The sequence below is a fragment of the Pseudophryne corroboree genome, chromosome 11 (assembly GCF_028390025.1).
Source record: "Pseudophryne corroboree isolate aPseCor3 chromosome 11, aPseCor3.hap2, whole genome shotgun sequence".
In the NCBI taxonomy this organism is placed as follows: domain Eukaryota; kingdom Metazoa; phylum Chordata; class Amphibia; order Anura; family Myobatrachidae; genus Pseudophryne; species Pseudophryne corroboree.
This window is the reverse complement of record NC_086454.1, coordinates 49,540,904-49,560,674: the sequence shown is the minus strand read 5'-3', so window position 1 is coordinate 49,560,674 and position 19,771 is coordinate 49,540,904. Positions and strand designations below refer to the sequence as shown.

General features: G+C 49.0%; 1 protein-coding gene and 1 long non-coding RNA gene across 7 annotated transcripts in view; one reads left to right on the top strand and one right to left on the bottom strand.

The window, feature by feature from the left end:
* The window catches only part of LTO1 (LTO1 maturation factor of ABCE1), a 99,394-nt gene extending 94,119 nt beyond the window's left edge, over window positions 1-5,275 (bottom strand). The window contains exon 1 of one of the 2 annotated variants that reach the window (XM_063944149.1): window positions 5,135-5,275. In XM_063944149.1, the coding sequence (XP_063800219.1) occupies window positions 5,135-5,139 (5 nt within the window). In that variant the 5' untranslated portion in view covers window positions 5,140-5,275. The other variant, XM_063944148.1, reaches the window with a different exon arrangement.
* Window positions 5,120-19,771, top strand: part of LOC134968615 (uncharacterized) — a 305,385-nt gene continuing 290,733 nt past the window's right edge. For 2 of the 5 annotated variants that reach the window (XR_010189341.1, XR_010189340.1), the window contains exon 1: window positions 5,121-5,313. This is a non-coding gene — a long non-coding RNA (uncharacterized LOC134968615). Of the gene's footprint in view, window positions 5,314-19,771 lie in introns of all 5 variants that reach the window. The other 3 variants (XR_010189339.1, XR_010189338.1, XR_010189337.1) reach the window with 3 other exon arrangements.

Sequence of the window (19,771 nt, the reverse complement as noted above, 5' to 3'; positions counted from 1 at the left end):
CATGGACTGGGGTCATTCTAAAGGGTGGAATTCCAGAGTGTTCCACCTCAATAGACTGTTGCTGTTTCTCCAAAATGGATTAGATTAATGTTTGAGGTTGGGATCCTTGAAGGTACAAGTCTCGGCCCTCTCTATTCTGTTTCAACAACGTCTGGCGTCCTAACAGGAGGTTCAAACATTTTTACAAGGTGTGCTGAGGATACAACCATTCATCCTCCCATGGTTTTGTGGGATCTAAATTTGGAGCTCGAATTTTTTTAATCGCCAGTTTTTCGAGCCTTTGGAAAAAGCAGATCTTAAATATTTATCCTGGAAAGTTATACTGCTCTTAGCTGTGGCATCAGCAAGAAGGGTCTCAGAGTTGGGAGCTCTATCATGTGAATGGCCAATTCTCTGTAAAGCGCTGCGGAATATGTGTGCGCTATATAAATAACTGGTAATATCATGTGAAAGTTCCTTCCTTGTTTTTCACAAGGACAGAGTGGAGCTCCATACAAAGGCGGAGTTTATCCCTAAGGTGGTTTCAGGTTTCCACATTAACCAGCCTATTGTGGTTCCCTCCTTCTAGGGATATGCAGAAAGGGACTTGTCTTTGGATGTGGTCAGAGCCTTAAGGATTTATGTACAGGCTACAACCTCTATTAGAAAGTCTGACTCTTTGTTTGTTTTGTATGATGGGCCCAATAAGGGTTGGCCGGCTTCTAAACAGAGACTCTAGCCAGATGGATAAGATTTACCATCAGACAGGCTTATATCTCTAGTGGTAAGAGGGTCCCATTTCGCGTAGGTGCTCATACCACCAGATCAGTGGGTGCTTCATGGGCGGTGGCTAGAGGAGCCTCCACTACCCATCCTTGTAGAGCTGCAACGTGGTCATCAGCACACACGTTCACTCGATTCTACAAGTTTCATACGTTTGCATCTAGGGATACCAGGTTTGGAGTTTGGTTCTGCATCCTTCGGACAGCACTCCTGCCCATGGGAGTATCTTTGGGACGTCCCCAGCTGTATGAAGAGTTCCAGTCTCCTCTAGTGGATTAAAGAGAAAAGAGGATTTTGGTACTTAGATAAATCCATTTCTCTGTATCCACTCGGGGACACTGGACACCCGCCTTGGTGCTGTTAACTTTTGTGTTCGTGTTAAATTTAGTTCAAACAGTTTTCATTATTATGTTAATGGTTCTTGGTTGCTGTTTGAATTGTTGCTACGTTTGGTTACTCTCCATAGGGCCTTAGCTTTCATGTTCCCTCTTCTCTCCGTAACATTTTTCAAACTGAGGGATTATGGGGCGTGAAGGGGGAGGAACCAGCTGGGCATAAATTTGTTATTTAGATTGTGCTACCTCCGGTCTGCATACTTCACACCCCAGCTGTATGAAGAGTTCCAGTGTCCCCGAGTGGATTCAGAGAAATGGATTTATCGGTAAGTACCAAAATCCTCTTTTGATATTATGTTATCTGTTATGCAGATGTTATGTCTGTCTTAAAATAATTTCTTTGCTATGTTTTATATGTACATTTATTGTTAGCTGCTGCCTTTTCATCTTATCTTGTTTGTCTCAAGTCTGTTGGATTTAGGACCTTACCATTGTCTACTGTGCAACTTCCGATTTACTGACATTTTTCATGTACCTGTCTACACTTTATTTTTAGGTTTGTTGGACTCTTTCTTCCAGTGCAATAAAATTATTATTTTTTTTAAATAAAAAATATAATTGGTCAATTAAAAAAAGTTCTATAAACTTTCAAAGGAGGGTAGACTGGCATGGTATTCTCCCCCCCCCCGACCCCACCCACACTTTCAGGACTCATCCTTTCCTAACATAGGGGCATGCAAGGCAGCCCCTATGCCCCTGAAAAAGCAGACCCGTCTGTGAAATGCATTAAAACTACAAAATTGGTAAGCATTTTTAATTTAATGCTTTAATACATGCCATTGTGGGTTTTTTTCATGTAAATTGTGAAGCCATGTTTTGCGTGTCCATCATAGGCGTTAAAACAGCTCGAGCGTGATTCTCCAGAAAGTAAACATAAAGTCCCATTTATCACACGCATTTATTTTTTTCCTTTTAAACTGGTCTGTTAAGAAATTGTTGTTATATGAAAACTTAATTGCTTAGTAGCAATGCCTTAACATATAACTTAAGTCCCACTACAATCTTGGTATTTTGGAGAAGTAGGTCGTTTGAATTTGTGTAGCTGTCCCGTGCATCATGGAGAATCGCCCTCCAGGACACTGTAATATACGCGGTCGAGTCACATTATTATGACCACCAGCTAATAGCCAGTGTAACCGCCGTCTGCAGCTAGACGGGCTGAGAGTGACTCAATAAGGTACTGCTAGATTGGCACAGGTATCTGGAGCCATGCTGACTGCAGTGCATCCAACAGCTGCTGGAGGGTGTGTGGCGGAGGATCCATAGAGCGAACACAACGATCGAGGTGGTCCCATAGATGCTCAATTGGGTTCTAGTCCGGGTTATTAGGGCGCCAGGGAAGTACTTGGAAGTCTTGGTTATGCTCGTTAAGGATGGACATCGAATCACGATGGTTTGCGACCATCGATGTTTTTGTTTTGATGTTAGTGTTTTTACCATTCGATGGCGGCATTCCGATGTTTGCCGCCATCAAATGGAAAGAATGTGATGGTCTTCCGATGGTTACCTTACTTAAATTGCGCTGCCTCTGCTCCTGTATTGCTGCTGTCCCTGCATCGGGGAAACAGCTTGGTGACCTATTGGAGGTTGTCTCTGTGCCTCCAACGTGACGCTCTTGGTCCCTCCCCTCTCCCAGGCTGCTGCTAGGCAACAGAGCAGATTGCTTGCTGTGATTGGCTGTCTGACACTCTGAGAACCAATCAGGGCACAGCTCTTGACACTGCAGCAGCAGCAATGAGGAGCCTGGCTGTATCGCTCTACTCACTGTCCGTGGCGTCAATTCAGATAACTGGCAGTGGCATCACTTACTGTATGTTACTGTAACGGTGGCTGTGCCCATTCCTCAGTACTACACCTAGCCCGCCCTCAGTCCCACCTCTAGCCCGCCCCCATTAAGCAACTGTGTGGCCTATTGCGCATGCACAAACTAAGAAAATTGAGCATGCGCAAACATCGCAATGGATTTTCCATCTAATGCTTTTAATGTGATGTTAACTACCATCACATCAGAACATTTGATGGTGGAAGCCCATCCACCATTCGATGATGGGCTTCCGATGTCCATCCCTAATGCTCGTCCAACCACTGTCGGACATTTATAACTGTGTGACATGTTGCATTATCTTGCTGGAAGATCCCATCCGCCCCAGGGAAGACAAAGCATGTATGGGTGTCCGTGATCTGCAAGGATGGATTCATAACCAAATAAGTCGAGAATGCCTTCAACATGGATGAGTAGGCCCAGAGAATGCCACAAAAGCATTCCCCAGACCATAACGCTGCCACCACCAGCTTGTGTTCTTTCAGCAATGGTGGCAGAGTCGTTGTTCTCCAATGTTTCTCGCCTGACACGCCAACGTCCATCTGTTTGATGAAGAAGAAAATGTGACTCATCGGAGAAGGCAACCCTTCGCCAATCAGCGGAGGTCCAATACCGATACAGTCGTGCAAATTGAAGCCCTTTCTGCTGATGAACATTTGTTAGCATAGGTGCAGTGACCATCCGTTTCCTTCGGAGACCCATACGCAGCAGGGTTCGCTGAACTGTAATTTTGGACACACGCCTGGTAGTCTCCAGGTTCATTTTGATGGTATGCTGCTTCACTGTAGCGGGTCGGTCGGCCCTCACGCACCATCGTAGCCGACGTTTACCTCTCACATCAATGACACGCGGTGCTCCGCAGTTTCCACGTCAGTTATTTGCAATGGTGCTATTTGTCCAATCACGATACACCTTCACCACAGCAGCACGAGAACAGTTCACAAACTGCACTGCTTCATAAATACTGACACCCTTGGCAGCAAAATGGATAATCATCCCCTTTTACCCATGACAGCAATGAGTGACATGTGTGCAGACATCCTATCCCACACCTTATATACCCACCAAGCAAGGGCACGACACGCGACATACTTCATGGGCTACGTGCTGGCGATGTCAAATGTGGTCATTAGGGAAGCCAGTCCTGGGCCATTTTTTTCAATCCCGGGTATCGGGATTTAGCCGTTTCCCTGTGTGGCCGCCGCGGCCCCCCCCCCCCCCCCCACCCCACATAACTCATTATACACCAAGGGGGGGGGAGCACACACACTTCATCTGCTCTCTCCTGGCAGCTCCCAGCGGCGTGTGATCTCTTACCCTTCGTTGGGGAGCCGGAAGCCGGGCAGCATCTGAGCATCTCGAGGACGCTCAACGCTGATCCCCCAATCCCCGGGATTGAATCCCGGACTTTTTTTGGCCCTAAATCACAGGATCCCGCCGATCCCGGGATTGGCCTCCCTAGTGGTCATAATAATGTGACTCGACTGTGTATGTATGTATTTGTAATAAAACCACTCACTATTTTACAATACCTATGTGGAATGGACGTTATCTCGTTTATAAATAGCTCAGTGCAGCGTAAGAGGGATTATCTGACAGAAACACTACAGCTGTAGCCATGCTCATCCAGCCTGCGGCTCGGCTGCACGGGTGCCGCGTGGGTGCTACTTAGTATGCCACCCATGTACCCCCGATACTCGGTCTGTGAATGAGCATTAGGTTTGTCCCGTCTCCCTCACAGTGGGAGCCACAGGGGCGCGTGCTCAGGCTTCCACCTCACGCATTGAGGCGACAGGACAGACCTTTAAACTAAAAAAATATTTAAAATTAAAATGAATCAAAACCTACCAGGGTCATGTTAACCGTGGTTGTCATCCACTAATGTGTTAAAAATGAAGGCCTTTGGGCTACTGTGTATACTGCTTTAGAGACCTGCCGGATGAAGAGCCACTGTGTTACGTTACATTACATTGCACAGACACCTCACCTCTCCTCACACATAACAATGCCCCCGAACAGGTCGTCGTCAGACTCCATGGCAGCAGCCAGCACGAATGATTAAATAAATGCAAATAAAGGAGTGAGTAGTACCAGTGAGCCGGTCACAGCGGAAGTAACTATAAAGCACTTCCGGTGCCTGTCTGGCGGTACTCACGGCATCTGTAGCAGCGGTGGGTGTACCAATATGGCAGCCGTGCCCGGCTGTCGGCGGTTGCTATGGCTACCGCTCGCGGGAACTCCCAGTCAGTCAGAGTCAGCGGCGGCGTTCAGCCGCGAAGTGTGAGGCAGCCTCCTCTGTCTGAGTCTCAGGCACTGCAGGAGCTATGTTTCCCGGTATATATACAGTCTTCTCATAGTCACAGCACACAGTATACATTATATGTTATTGGTGAATGGCAAATGACATCCCTCCCAGTTTTTTCCAAGTGGCTTGACCAATGCAATTCCGAGGTCACGTAAATGTACATGTCAGATGCGTACACTACCTAATTTGATTTTCTCTATCGTCCTAGTGGATGCTGGGGTTCCTGAAAGGACCATGGGGAATAGCGGCTCCGCAGGAGACAGGGCACAAAAAGTAAAGCTTTAGGATCAGGTGGTGTGCACTGGCTCCTCCCCCTATGACCCTCCTCCAAGCCAGTTAGATTTTTGTGCCCGGCCGAGAAGGGTGCAATCTAGGTGGCTCTCCTAAAGAGCTGCTTAGGAAAGTTTAGCTTAGGTTTTTTATTTTACAGTGAGTCCTGCTGGCAACAGGATCACTGCAACGAGGGACTTAGGGGAGAAGAAGTGAACTCACCTGCGTGCAGGATGGATTGGCTTCTTGGCTACTGGACATCAGCTTCAGAGGGACGATCACAGGTACAGCCTGGATGGTCACCGGAGCCTTGCCGCCGGCCCCCTTGCAGATGCTGAAGTAAGAAGAGGTCCAGAATCGGCGGCAGAAGACTCCTCAGTCTTCTAAAGGTAGCGCACAGCACTGCAGCTGTGCGCCATTTTCCTCTCAGCACACTTCACACGGCAGTCACTGAGGGTGCAGGGCGCTGGGAGGGGGGCGCCCTGGGAGGCAAATGAATACCTATTTTGGCTAAAAATACCTCACATATAGCCTCCGGAGGCTATATGGAGATATTTAACCCCTGCCAGAATCCGTTAAGAGCGGGAGACGAGGCCGCCGAAAAAGGGGCGGGGCCTATCTCCTCAGCACACAGCGCCATTTTCCCTCACAGAAAGGCTGGAGGGAAGGCTCCCAGGCTCTCCCCTGCACTGCACTACAGAAACAGGGTTAAAACAGAGAGGGGGGGCACTAATTTGGCGATATGCTTATATATATATTAAGATGCTATAAGGGAAAACACTTATATAAGGTTGTCCCTATATAATTATAGCGTTTTTGGTGTGTGCTGGCAAACTCTCCCTCTGTCTCTCCAAAGGGCTAGTGGGTCCTGTCCTCTATCAGAGCATTCCCTGTGTGTGTGCTGTGTGTCGGTACGTGTGTGTCGACAGGTAGGAGGACGATGTTGGTGAGGAGGCGGAGCAATTGCCTGTAATGGTGATGTCACTCTCTAGGGAGTCGACACCGGAATGGATGGCTTATTTAGGAAATTACGTGATAATGTCAACACGCTGCAAGGTCGGTTGACGACATGAGACGGCCGACAAACAATTAGTACGGTCCAGACGTCTCAAAAACACCGTCAAGGGTTTTAAAACGCCCGTTTACTTTAGTCGGTCGACACAGACACAGACAGGGACACTGAATCCAGTGTCGACGGTGAATAAACAAACGTATTCCTTATTAGGGCCACACGTTAAAGGCAATGAAGGAGGTGTTACGTATTTCTGATACTACAAGTACCACAAAAGAGGGTATTATGTGGGATGTGAAAAAACTACCATAGTTTTTCCTGAATCAGATAAATTAAATAAAGTGTGTGATGATGCGTGGGTTCCCCCCGATAGAAAATTATGGGCGGTATACCCTTTCCCGCCAGAAGTTAGGGCGCGTTGGGAAACACCCTTTAAGGTGGATAAGGCGCTCACACGCTTATCAAAACAAGTGGCGGTACCGTCTATAGATAGGGCCGTCCTCAAGGACCAGCTGACAAGGCTGGAAAATATAATAAAAAGTATATACACACATACTGGTGTTATACTGCGGCCAGCGATCGCCTCAGCCTGGATGTGCAGAGCTAGGGTGGCTTGGTCGGATTCCCTGACTAAAAATATTGATACCCTTGACAGGGACAGTATTTTATTGACTATAGAGCATTTCTATATATGCGAGATGCACAGAGGGATATTTGCACTCTGGCATCATGAATAAACGCGATGTCCATAACTGCCAGAAGATGTTATGGACACGACAGTGGTCAGGTGATGCAGATTCCAAACGGCACAGTATGGCCGTATACAGGAAGAGGACTTGTTTGGGGTCGGTCCATCGGACCTGGTGGTCACGGCAACTGCTGGAAAATCCACCGTTTTTTACCCTAAGTCACATCTCTGCAGAAAAAGACACCGTCTTTTCAGCCTCAGTCCTCTCGTCCCTATAAGATCATATCTGCCCAGGGATAGAGGAAAGGGAAGAAGACTGCAGCAGGCAGCCCATTCCCAGGAACAGAAGCGTTCCACCGCGTCTGACAAGTTCTCAGCATGGCGCTGAGACCGTACAGGACCCCTGGATCCTACAAGTAGTATCCCGGGGGTACAGATGGGAATGTCGAGACGTTTCCCCTTCGCAGGCTCCTGAAGTCTGCTTTACCAAGTCTCCCTCCGACAAGGAGGTAGTATGGGAAAAAATTCACAAGCTGTATTCCCAGCAGGTGATAATTAAATTACCCCTCCTACTACAGAAAAGGGGTATTATTCCACACTATATTGTGGTACTGAAGCCAGAAGGCTAGGTGAGACTTATTCTAAAAATTTGTTTTTGAACACTTACAAAGGTTCAAATTAAGATGAAGTCACTCAGAGCAGTGATAACGAACCAGGAATAAGGGGACTATATAGTGTCCCGGGACATCAGGGATGCTTACCTCTATGTCCCAAATTTGCCCTTCTCACTAAGGGTACCTCAGGTTCGTGGTGCAGAACTGTCACTATCAGTTTCAGACGCTGCCGTTTGGATTGTCCACGGCACCCTGGGGTCTTTACCAAGGTAATGGCCGAATTGATGATTCTTCTTCGAAGAAAAGGCGTCTTAATTATCCCTTACTTGGACGATCTCCTGATAGGGGCATAGTCCAGGGAACAGTTGGAGGTCGGAGTAGCACTATCTCGGATACTGCTACAATCAGCACGGGTGGATTCTAAATATTCCAAAATCGCAGCTGATCCCGACGACACGTCTGCTGTGCCTAGGGATGATTCTGGACACAGTCCAGAAAAAGGTGTTTCTCCCGGAAGAGAAAGCCAGGGAGTTATCCGAGCAAGTCAGGAACCTCCTAAAAACAGTGCATCATTGCACAAGGGTCCTGGTAAAAATGGTGGCTTCCTACGAAGCAATTCCATTCGGCAGATTTCACGTAAGAACTTTTCAGTGGGATCTGCTGGACAAATGGTCCGGATCGCATCTTCAGATGCATCAGCGGATAACCCAATATCCAAGGACAAGGGTGTCTCTCCTGTGGTGGTTATAGAGTGCTCATCTTCTAGAGGGCAGCAGATTCGGCATTCAGGATTGGATGCTGGTAACCACGGAGCCCAGCCTGAGAGGCTGGGGAGCAGTCACACAAGGAAAAAATTTCCAGGGAGTGTGATCAAGTATGGAGACTTTTCTCCACATAAATATACTGGAGCTAAGGGTAAATTTATAATGCTCTAAGCTTAGCAAGACCTCTGCTTCAAGGTCAGCCGGTATTGATCCAGTGGGAAAAACATCACGGCAGTCGCCCACGTAAACAGACAGGGCGACACAAGAAGCAGGAGGGCAATGGCAGAAACTGCAAGGACTTTTCGCTGGGCGGAAAATCATGTGATAACACTGTCAGCAGTTTTTCATCCCGGGAATGGAAACTGGGAAGCAGACTTCCTCAGCACGACCTCCACCCGGGAGAGTGGAAACTTCATTGAGAAGTTTTTTCCACATGATTGTAAACCGTTGGGAAATACCAAAGGTGGACATGATGGCGTCCCGTCTGAACAAAAAACGGGACAGGTATTGCGCCAGGTCAAGAGACCCTCAGGCAATAGATGTGGACGTTCTGGTAACACCGTGGGTGTACCAGTCGGTGTATGTGTTCCCTCCTCTGCTTCTCATACCTAAGGTGCTGAGAATTATAAGACGTAGAGGAGTAAGAACTATACTCATGGCTCCGGATTGGCCAAGAAGGACTTGGTACCCGGAACTTCAAGAGATGCTTACAGAGGTCTTATGGCCTCTGCCGCTAAGAAGGGACTTGCTTCAGCAAGTACCATGTCTGTTCCAAGACTTACCGCAGCTGCGTTTGTCGGCATGGCGATGGAAAGCCGGATCCTAAGGGAAAAAAGGCATTCCGGAAGAGGTCATTCCTACCCTGGTCAAAGCCAGAAAGGAGGTGACCGCACAACATTATCACCACGTGTGGCGAAAATATGTTGCGTGGTGTGAGGCCAGGAAGGCCCCACAAAGAAATTTCAACTCGGTCGTTTCCTGCATTTCCTGCAAACAGGAGTGTCTATGGGCCTCAAATTGGGGTCCATTAAGGTTCAAATTCGGCCCTGTAAATTTTCTTCCAGAAAGAATTGGCTTCAGTTCCTGAAGTCCAGAAGTTTGTCAAGGGAGTATTGCATATACAAACCCCTTTTTGTGCCTCCAGTGGCACTGTGGGATCTCAACGTAGTTCTGGGATTCCTCAAATCACATTGGTTTAAAACCAGTCAAATATGTGGATTTGAAGCATCTCACATAAAAAGTGACCATGCTCTTGGCCCTGGCCTGGACCAGGCGAGTGTCAAATTGGTGGTTTTTTCTCAAAAAAGCCCATATCGGTTTGTCCATTCGGACAGGGCAGAGCTGCGGACTCGTCCCCAGTTCTCTCCCTAAGGTGGTGTCAGTGTTTCACCTGAACCAGCTTATTGTGGTGCCTTGCACCTACTAGGGACTTGGAGGACTCCAAGTTGCTAGGAGTTGTCAGGGCCCTGAAAATATGTTCCAGGACAGCTGGAGTCAGAAAATCTGACTCGCTGTTTATACTGTATGCACCCAACAAGTTGGGTGCGCCTGCTTCTAAGCAGGCGATTGCTCGTTGGATTTGTAACACAATTCAACTTGCACATTCTGAGGCAGGCCTGCCACAGTCTAAATCGGTTAAGGCCCATTCCACAAGGAAGGTGGGCTCATCTTGGGCGGCTGCCCGAGAGGTCTCGGCATTACAACTCTGCCGAGCAGCTACGTGGTCAGGGGAGAACACGTTTGTAAAATTCTACAAATTTGATATCCTGGCAAAAGAGGACCTGGAGTTCTCTCATTCGGTGCTGCAGAGTCATCCGCACTCTCCCGCCCGTTTGGGAGCTTTGGTATAATCCCCATGGTCCTTTCAGGAACCCCAGCATCCACTAGGACGATAGAGAAAATAAGAATTTACTTACCGATAATTCTATTTCTCGGAGTCCGTAGTGGATGCTGGGCGCCCATCCCAAGTGCGGATTATCTGCAATACTTGTACATAGTTACAAAAATCGGGTTATTATTGTTGTGAGCCATCTTTTCAGAGGCTCCGCTGTTATCATACTGTTAACTGGGTTTAGATCACAAGTTGTACGGTGTGATTGGTGTGGCTGGTATGAGTCTTACCCGGGATTCATAATTCCTCCCTTATTGTGTACGCTCGTCCGGGCACAGTACCTAACTGGCTTGGAGGAGGGTCATAGGGGGAGGAGCCAGTGCACACCACCTGATCCTAAAGCTTTACTTTTTGTGCCCTGTCTCCTGCGGAGCCGCTATTCCCCATGGTCCTTTCAGGAACCCCAGCATCCACTACGGACTCCGAGAAATAGAATTATCGGTAAGTAAATTCTTATTTTATATTTCTCTGACGTCCTAAGTGGATGCTGGGACTCCGTAAGGACCATGGGGAATAGCGGCTCCGCAGGAGACTGGGCACAACTAAAGAAAGCTTTAGGACTACCTGGTGTGCACTGGCTCCTCCCTCTATGACCCTCCTCCAGACCTCAGTTAGAATTTTGTGCCCGGCTGAGCTGGATGCACACTAGGGGCTCTCCTGAGCTCCTAGGAAGAAAGTTTATTTTAGGTTTTTTATTTTCAGTGAGATCTGCTGGCAACAGACTCACTGCTACGAGGGACTAAGGGGAGAAGAAGCGAACCTACCTGCTTGCAGCTAGCTTGGGCTTCTAAGGCTACTGGACACCATTAGCTCCAGAGGGATCGAACACAGGCCCGACCTCGATCGTCCGTTCCCGGAGCCGCGCCGCCGTCCCCCTTACAGAGCCAGAAGCAAGAAGAGGTCCTGGAAATCGGCGGCAGAAGACTTCGGTCTTCAAACAAGGTAGCGCACAGCACTGCAGCTGTGCGCCATTGCTTCCCATGCACACCTCACACTCCGGTCACTGATGGGTGCAGGGCTCTGGGGGGGGGCTGCAATATTAAGTACCTTGGCTGGCAAATCACACATAATATAGTCATAGAGACTATATATGTGTGTAAAATACCCCTGCCAGATATACATAGAAAAAAGCGTGAGAAGTCCGCCGAAAAAGGGGCGGGGCTATCTCCCTCAGCACACTGGTGCCATTTTCCCTCACAGCTCCGCTGGAAGGATCGCTCCCAGGCTCTCCCCTGCAGTTTCCAGACTACATAGGGTAAAAAAGAGAGGGGGGGGGCACTAAATTTAGGCGCAATATTGTATATACAAGCAGCTATTGGGAAAAATCACTCAGTTATAGTGTTCATCCCTGTGTTATATAGCGCTCTGGTGTGTGCTGGCATACTCTCTCTCTGTCTCCCCAAAGGGCTTTGTGGGGTCCTGTCCATAGTCAGAGCATTCCCTGTGTGTGTGCGGTGTGTCGGTACGGCTGTGTCAACATGTTTGATGAGGAGGCTTATGTGGAGGCGGAGCAAGTGCCGATAAATGTGATGTCACCCCCTGCGGGGCCGACACCTGAATGGATAGACTTGTGGAAGGAATTACGTGAAAGTGTCAACTCCTTACATAAGAGGTTTGACGACATATCAGATGTGGGACAGCCGGCTTCTCAGCTTGTGCCTGCCCAGCTGTCTCAAAAGCCATCAGGGGCTCTAAAACGCCCGCTACCTCAGATGGTGGACACAGATGTCGACACGGATACTGAATCCAGTGTCGACGACGATGAGACAAATGTACATTCCAATAGGGCCACACGTTACATGATTACGGCAATGAAAGATGTGTTGCACATTTCTGATATTACCCCAGGAACCACAAAAAAGGGTATTATGTTTGGGGAGAAAAAACTACCAGTGGTTTTTCCCCCATCTGAGGAATTGAGGGGCAGATGTATTAACCTGGAGAAGGCATAAGGAAGTGATAAACCAGTGATATGTGCAAGGTGATAACGGCACCAGCCAATCAGATCCTAACTGTTAATTTACATATTGGAGCTGATTGGCTGGTACCTTTATCACCTTGCACATATCACTGGTTTATCAATTCCTTATGACTTCTCCAGGTTAATACATCTGCCCCTGAATGAGGTGTGTGAAGAAGCGTGGGCTTCCCCCGATAAGAAACTGGTAATCTCTAAAAGGTTACTAATGGCGTACCCTTTCCCGCCAGAGGATAGCAGGGCCGGTTCAAGGGCGCAGAGCGCCCCGGGCAGGAAAGGGGCGTGGCCTAATACAGGGGGCGCGGTGAGTCACGCCCCCTGTACATTGAAAGCGCCGCTTGAATGCTGAGCGGTGCGCGATGACGTCATCGCGCACCGCACAGCAAAAGGTCCTCTCCACGAAGAGAAACTAGACGCTATGCGTCTAGTTCCCTTCGTGGAGAGGACCTTTGCTGTGCGGTGCGCGATGACGTCATCGCGCACCGCTCAGCAGTTACTCTCCACGAAGGGAAACTAGACGCATAGCGTCTAGTTCCCTTCACAGGAGGCGCCGAGGACGGGGACGGCAGCGGAGGCGGACGGGGGACACAGCGGGCAGCAGTGGCGGATCTTGCCACGGTGCGGCGCCCTCCGGATGGCGCCAGCGCCCTCCGGAAGGCGGCGCCCCGGGCAAAAGTCCTGCTTGCCCGTGGCAAGAACCGCCACTGGAGGATAGGTCACGTTGGGAAACGTCCCCTAGGGTGGATAAAGCGCTCACACGTCTGTCAAAGAAGGTGGCACTACCGTCTCCGGACACGGCCGCCCTAAAGGAACCTGCTGATAGGAAGCAGGAGGCTATCCTGAAGTCTGTATATACACACTCAGGCATTATACTGAGACCAGCTATTGCTTAAGCATGGATGTGCAGTGCTGCAGCTGCGTGGTCAGATTCCCTGTCAGAAAATATTGATACCCTAGACAGGGACACTGTATTGCTAACCATAGAGCATATAAAAGACGCAGTCTTATACATGAGAGATGCACAGAGGGATATTTGCTGGCTGGCATCTAAAATAAGTGCAATGTCCATTTCTGCCAGGAGAGGCTTATGGACTCGGCAGTGGACAGGTGATGCAGATTCTAAAAGGCACATGGAAGTTTTGCCTTATAAGGGTGAGGAGTTGTTTGGGGATGGTCTCTCGGACCTCGTTTCCACAGCGACAGCTGGGAAGTCAGCATTTTTACCCCATGTTCCCTCACAGCCAAAGAAAGCACCATATTATCAGGTACAGTCCTTTCGGCCCCAGAAAGGCAAGCGGGTTAAAGGCGCGTCCTTTCTGCCCAGAGGTAGAGGGAAAAAGCTGCAGCATACAGCCAGTTCCCAGGAACAAAAGTCCTCCCCCGCTTCCTCCAAGTCCACCGCATGACGCTGGGGCTCCACAGGCGAAGCCAGGTACGGTGGGGGCCCGTCTCAAGAACTTCAGCAATCAGTGGGCTCGCTCACGGGTGGATCCCTGGATTCTTCAAGTGGTATCTCAGGGGTACAAGCTGGAATTCGAGATGTCTCCCCCTCGCCGTTTCCTCAAATCTGCCTTGCCAACAACTCCCTCAGGCAGGGAGGCAGTGCTAGAGGCAATTCACAAGCTGTATTCCCAGCAGGTGATAGTAAAAGTGCCCCTACTTCAACAAGGCCGGGGTTACTATTCCACAATGTTTGTGGTACCGAAACCGGATGGTTCAGTGAGACCGATTTTAAATTTGAAATCCTTGAACACATATATAAAAAAATTCAAGTTCAAGATGGAATCGCTCAGGGCGGTTATTTCAAGCCTGGACGAGGGGGATTACATGGTATCACTGGACATCAAGGATGCTTACCTGCATGTCCCCATTTACCCTCCTCACCAGGAGTACCTCAGATTTGTGGTACAGGATTGTCATTACCAATTCCAGACGTTGCCGTTTGGTCTGTCCACGGCACCGAGGGTATTTACCAAGGTAATGGCCGAAATGATGATACTCCTTCGAAAAAAGGGAGTTTTAATTATCCCGTACTTGGACGATCTCCTGATAAAAGCGAGGTCCAGGGAGCAGTTGTTGGTCGGGGTAGCACTATCTCGGGAGGTGCTACAACAGCACGGCTGGATTCTAAATATTCCAAAGTCACAGCTGGTCCCTACGACACGTCTACTGTTCCTAGGGATGATTCTGGACACAGAACAGAAAAAAGTGTTTCTCCCGGAGGAGAAAGTCAAGGAGCTGTCATCTCTAGTCAGAGGCCTCCTGAAACCAAAACAGGTGTCGGTGCATCACTGCACGCGAGTCCTGGGAAAATGGTAGCTTCCTACGAAGCAATTCCATTCGGCAGGTTCCATGCAAGGACCTTTCAGTGGGACCTATTGGACAAGTGGTCCGGATCGCATCTTCAGATGCATCGGTTGATAACCCTGTCTCCAAGGACCAGGGTGTCTCTGCTGTGGTGGCTGCAGAGTGCCCATCTTCAAGAGGGCCGCAGATTCGGCATACAGGACTGGGTCCTGGTGACCACGGACGCCAGCCTTCGAGGCTGGTGGGCAGTCACACAGGGAAGAAACTTCCAAGGGCTATGGTCAAGTCAGGAGACTTCCCTACACATAAATATTCTGGAACTGAGGGCCATTTACAATGCCCTAAGTCAGGTCAGACCCCTGCTTCAAAACCAGCCGGTACTGATCCAGTCAGACAACATCACGGCAGTCGCCTATGTAAACCGACAGGGCGGCACAAGAAGCAGGATGGCGATGGCAGAAGCCACAAGGATTCTCCGATGGGCGGAGAATCACGTGTTAGCACTGTCAGCAGTGTTCATTCCGGGAGTGGACAACTGGGAAGCAGACTTCCTCAGCAGGCACTACCTCCACCCGGGAGAATGGGGACTTCATCCAGAAGTCTTCCAGCTGATTGTAAACCGTTGGGAACGGCCACAGGTGGACATAATGGCGTCCCGCCTAAACAAAAAGCTAGAAAGATATTGCGCCAGGTCGAGAGACCCTCAGGCAATAGCTGTGGACGCTCTAGTGACACCGTGGGTGTACCAGTCGGTTTATGTGTTCCCTCCTCTTCCTCTCATACTCAAGGTACTGAGGATAATAAGAAAAAGAGGAGTAAGAACTCTACTCATTGTTCCGGATTGGCCAAGAAGAGCTTGGTACCCGGAACTTCAAGAAATTATCTCAGAGGACCCATGGCCTCTGCCGCTCAGACAGGACCTGCTGCAGCAGGGGCCCTGTCTGTTCCAAGACTTACCGCGGCTGCGTTTGATGGCTTAGCGGTTGAACACCGGAAAAGGGAATTCCGGAGGAAGTCATTCCTATGCTGATTAAAGCTAGGAAAGAAGTGACCGCAAACCATTATCACCACATATGGCGAAAATATGTTGCGTGGTGTGAGGCCAGGAAGGCCCCAACGGAGGAATTTCAGCTGGGCCGTTTTCTGCACTTCCTACAGTCAGGGGTGACTATGGGCCTAAAATTGGGTTCCATTAAGGTCCAGATTTCGGCTCTATCGATTTTCTTCCAGAAAGAACTCGCTTCACTACCTGAAGTTCAGACATTTGTTAATGGAGTGCTGCATATTCAGCCCCCTTTTGTGCCTCCAGTGGCACCTTGGGATCTCAACGTCGTGTTGGATTTCCTAAAGTCACATTCGTTTGAGCCACTTAAAACCGTGGAATTAAAATATCTCACGTGGAAAGTGGTCATGCTGTTGGCCTTGGCTTCAGCCAGGCGTGTGTCAGAATTGGCGGCTTTGTCATGTAAAAGCCCTTATCTGATTTTCCATATGGATAGGGCAGAATTGAGGACTCGTCCCCATTTTCTCCCTAAGGTGGTATCAGCTTTTCATTTGAACCAACCTATTGTGGTGCCTGCGGCTACTAAAGACTTGGAGGATTCCAAGTTGTTGGACGTAGTCAGGGCCCTGAAAATTTATGTTTCCAGGACAGCTAGTGTCAGGAAAACTGACTCGTTGTTTATCCTGTATGCACCCAACAAGCTGGGTGCTCCTGCTTCAAAGCAGACTATTGCTCGCTGGATCTGTAGTACGATTCAGCTTGCACATTCTGCGGCTGGACTGCTGCATCCTAAATCAGTGAAAGCCCATTCCACGAGGAAGGTGGGCTCTTCTTGGGCGGCTGCCCGAGGGGTCTCGGCTTTACAACTTTGCCGAGCAGCTACTTGGTCGGGGTCAAACACATTTGCTAAATTCTACAAGTTTGACACCCTGGCTGAGGAGGACCTAGAGTTTGCCCATTCGGTGCTGCAGAGTTATCCGCACTCTCCCGCCCGTTTGGGAGCTTTGGTATAATCCCCATGGTCCTTACGGAGTCCCAGCATCCACTTAGGACGTCAGAGAAAATAAGATTTTACTCACTGGTATTTCTCGTAGTCCGTAGTGGATGCTGGGCGCCCATCCCAAGTGCGGATTGTCTGCAATACTTGTATATAGTTATTGTTTAACTAAAGGGTTATTGTTGAGCCATCTGTTAAGAGGCTCAGTTATTATTCATACTGTTAACTGGGTATAGTATCACGAGTTATACGGTGTGATTGGTGTGGCTGGTATGAGTCTTACCCGGGATTCAATATCCTTCCTTATTGTGTCAGCTCTTCCGGGCACAGTATCCTAACTGAGGTCTGGAGGAGGGTCATAGAGGGAGGAGCCAGTGCACACCAGGTAGTCCTAAAGCTTTCTTTAGTTGTGCCCAGTCTCCTGCGGAGCCGCTATTCCCCATGGTCCTTACGGAGTCCCAGCATCCACTACGGACTACGAGAAATAGATTTACCGGTGAGTAAAATCTTATTTTCTCATGCGTCCTAGAGGATGCTGGGGTCCACTTCATGACCATGGGGGGTATAGATGGTTCCGCAGGAGCCATGGGCACTCTTAAGACTTTTCAATGGGTGTGAACTGGCTCCTCCCTCTATGCTCCTCCTTCAGACCTCAGTTTTAGAAATGTGCCCAGGCAGACTGGATGCACTCTAGGGGAGCTCTACTCTGAAAAGACTTATGTTAGGTTTTTTTATTTTCAGGGAGAACTGCTGGCAACAGTCTCCCTGCTTCATGGGACTGAGGGGGCAGAAGTAGGAACCAACTTCCTGAAGAGTTTCATGGCTCTGCTTCTGGCTAACAGGACACCATTAGCTTCTGAAGGGAACTGAATGCTAGCCGTGTCTAGATGCTCACTCCCACGGCATGCCGTCACCCCCCCCTCACAGAGCCAGAAGTCAGAAGACAGGTGAGTAGAAGAAGACTTCTATCAAGTAAAGTGATGGCAAATGTACAGCGTGGCTGGCGGGAGCGCAGCGTGCCATTGCTGCCCACACACACAGGCACTGCGGGGGAGGGGCGCCCTGGGCAGCAAAAACACCTCTGTAAACTGGCAAAAAGGGGGCATAAGATGCCCAGGCACAGCCCTACCCCGCCAGTATAAATATTATGAAAAGTTTCTGAGGTAAAAACGCGCCATTGTGGGGGCGTAGCTTCTTACTCAGGCAGCCGGCACACTGCTCAGCACCATTTTCTCTCTCCTCAGGCTGCAGAGACATCGCTGGTCCTTCTTCACTTCTGACTACAAGTATCAGGGTGCAAAACAGGGGGGGGGGGGGCCCACAAGCGAATTTGGTGCTCTACAAATGTGTTTTACTGTGTAAAAAGCGCTGCATGTTAGTGGGCATTCTGTGTTCACAGGCATTAGATACTGGCGCTGGGGTTGTGAACTGGCTGCTCCTAAACAGTGTCCCTCTGACAGATTTTACTGTGGGTCTGTCCCCTGTAAGTCCCAGTGTGTCTGTGTGTGTGTTGTACACGTGTTAGACATGTCAGAGGCAGGGGGTTCCTCCCCGGAGGAAACCATTTTAGGGACACAGAAGTGTAATGTGGTGGCGCTGCCGGCACACCAAGAGCCTGCATGGGTGAAAGAAATACGTGATAGTATGCATCATATCAATAGGAGATTAGATAAGTCTGAATCTCATGCTGAGTGCTGGGGAAAATCTGTGGAGAATGTGATTTTTCAGGGCTCTGTGCTTCCATCCGCAGGCGACCCCTCTGGGTCACATAAGAGACCATTTGCGAATATTGTGAATACTGATACCGACACGGACACTGATTCTTGTGTCGACGATTGTGACTCCAGAGAAATAGATCATAAATTGGAAAAAAATATACAATATATGATTGTAGCTATAAGGGAAGTTCTGGAAGTCACGGAAGCCACTACTGTACCTCAGGAGAAGAAAATAAATCCAAGGTCACTTTCCCTCCTTCCCACAAGCTTAATACTCTCTTTGAAGGGATGTGGGTGAATCCCGAAAAGAAATTTCGTATTCCCAAGAGAATTCAGATAGCTTATCCTTTCCCGGCGGAGGACAGGAAAAAATGGGAGTCACCCCCTGTGTTATACAGTGCTCTGTCCAGGTTGACAAAGAAGGTAATTCTCCCTGCACCTGGCACGGCTTCACTAAAGGAGCCAGCAGACCGCAAAATGGAGACTACATTGAAATCCATTTATGTTGTCAATGGTACGCTGCTCAGGCCCACAATTGCTTGCGCTTGGGTGAGTCGCGCTATTGAAAAATGGTCAGAAAGCGTGTCATCAGAAATTGACACGATTGATAAAGATGAGATACTCCTTAAGTTAGCGAATAGGGGGCTCTCGACATTGCAACTTTGCCGAACAGCAACTTGGTCGGGGTCAAACACATTTGCAAAATTCTACAAGTTTGACTCCTTGGCCGATGAAGACCTCAAGTTCGGTCAATCGGAGCTGCAGGGTCATCCGCACTCTCCCGCCCGTACTGGAGCTTTGGTATAAACCCCATGGTCATGAAGTGGACCCCAGCATCCTCTAGGACGTATGAGAAAACAGGATTTTGATACCTACCGGTAAATCCTTTTCTCCTAGTCCGTAGAGGATGCTGGGCGCCCGTCCCAGTGCGTACTTTACCTGCAGTTTTGTTATTAGAGTTACACAAGTTGTTGAGGTGTGAGCTGGTATGTATCTCACCACTAGTGTTAAAGTAAATCCTTTTCTCGAAATATCCGTCTCCCTGGGCACAGTTCCTATAACTGAGGTCTGGAGGAGGGGCATAGAGGGAGGAGCCAGTTCACACCCATTGAAAAGTCTTAAGAGTGCCCATGGCTCCTGCGGAACCGTCTATAACCCCCATGGTCATGAAGTGGACCCCAGCATCCTCTACGGACTAGGAGAAAACGATTTACCTGTAGGTATCAAAATCCTGTTTTATATATA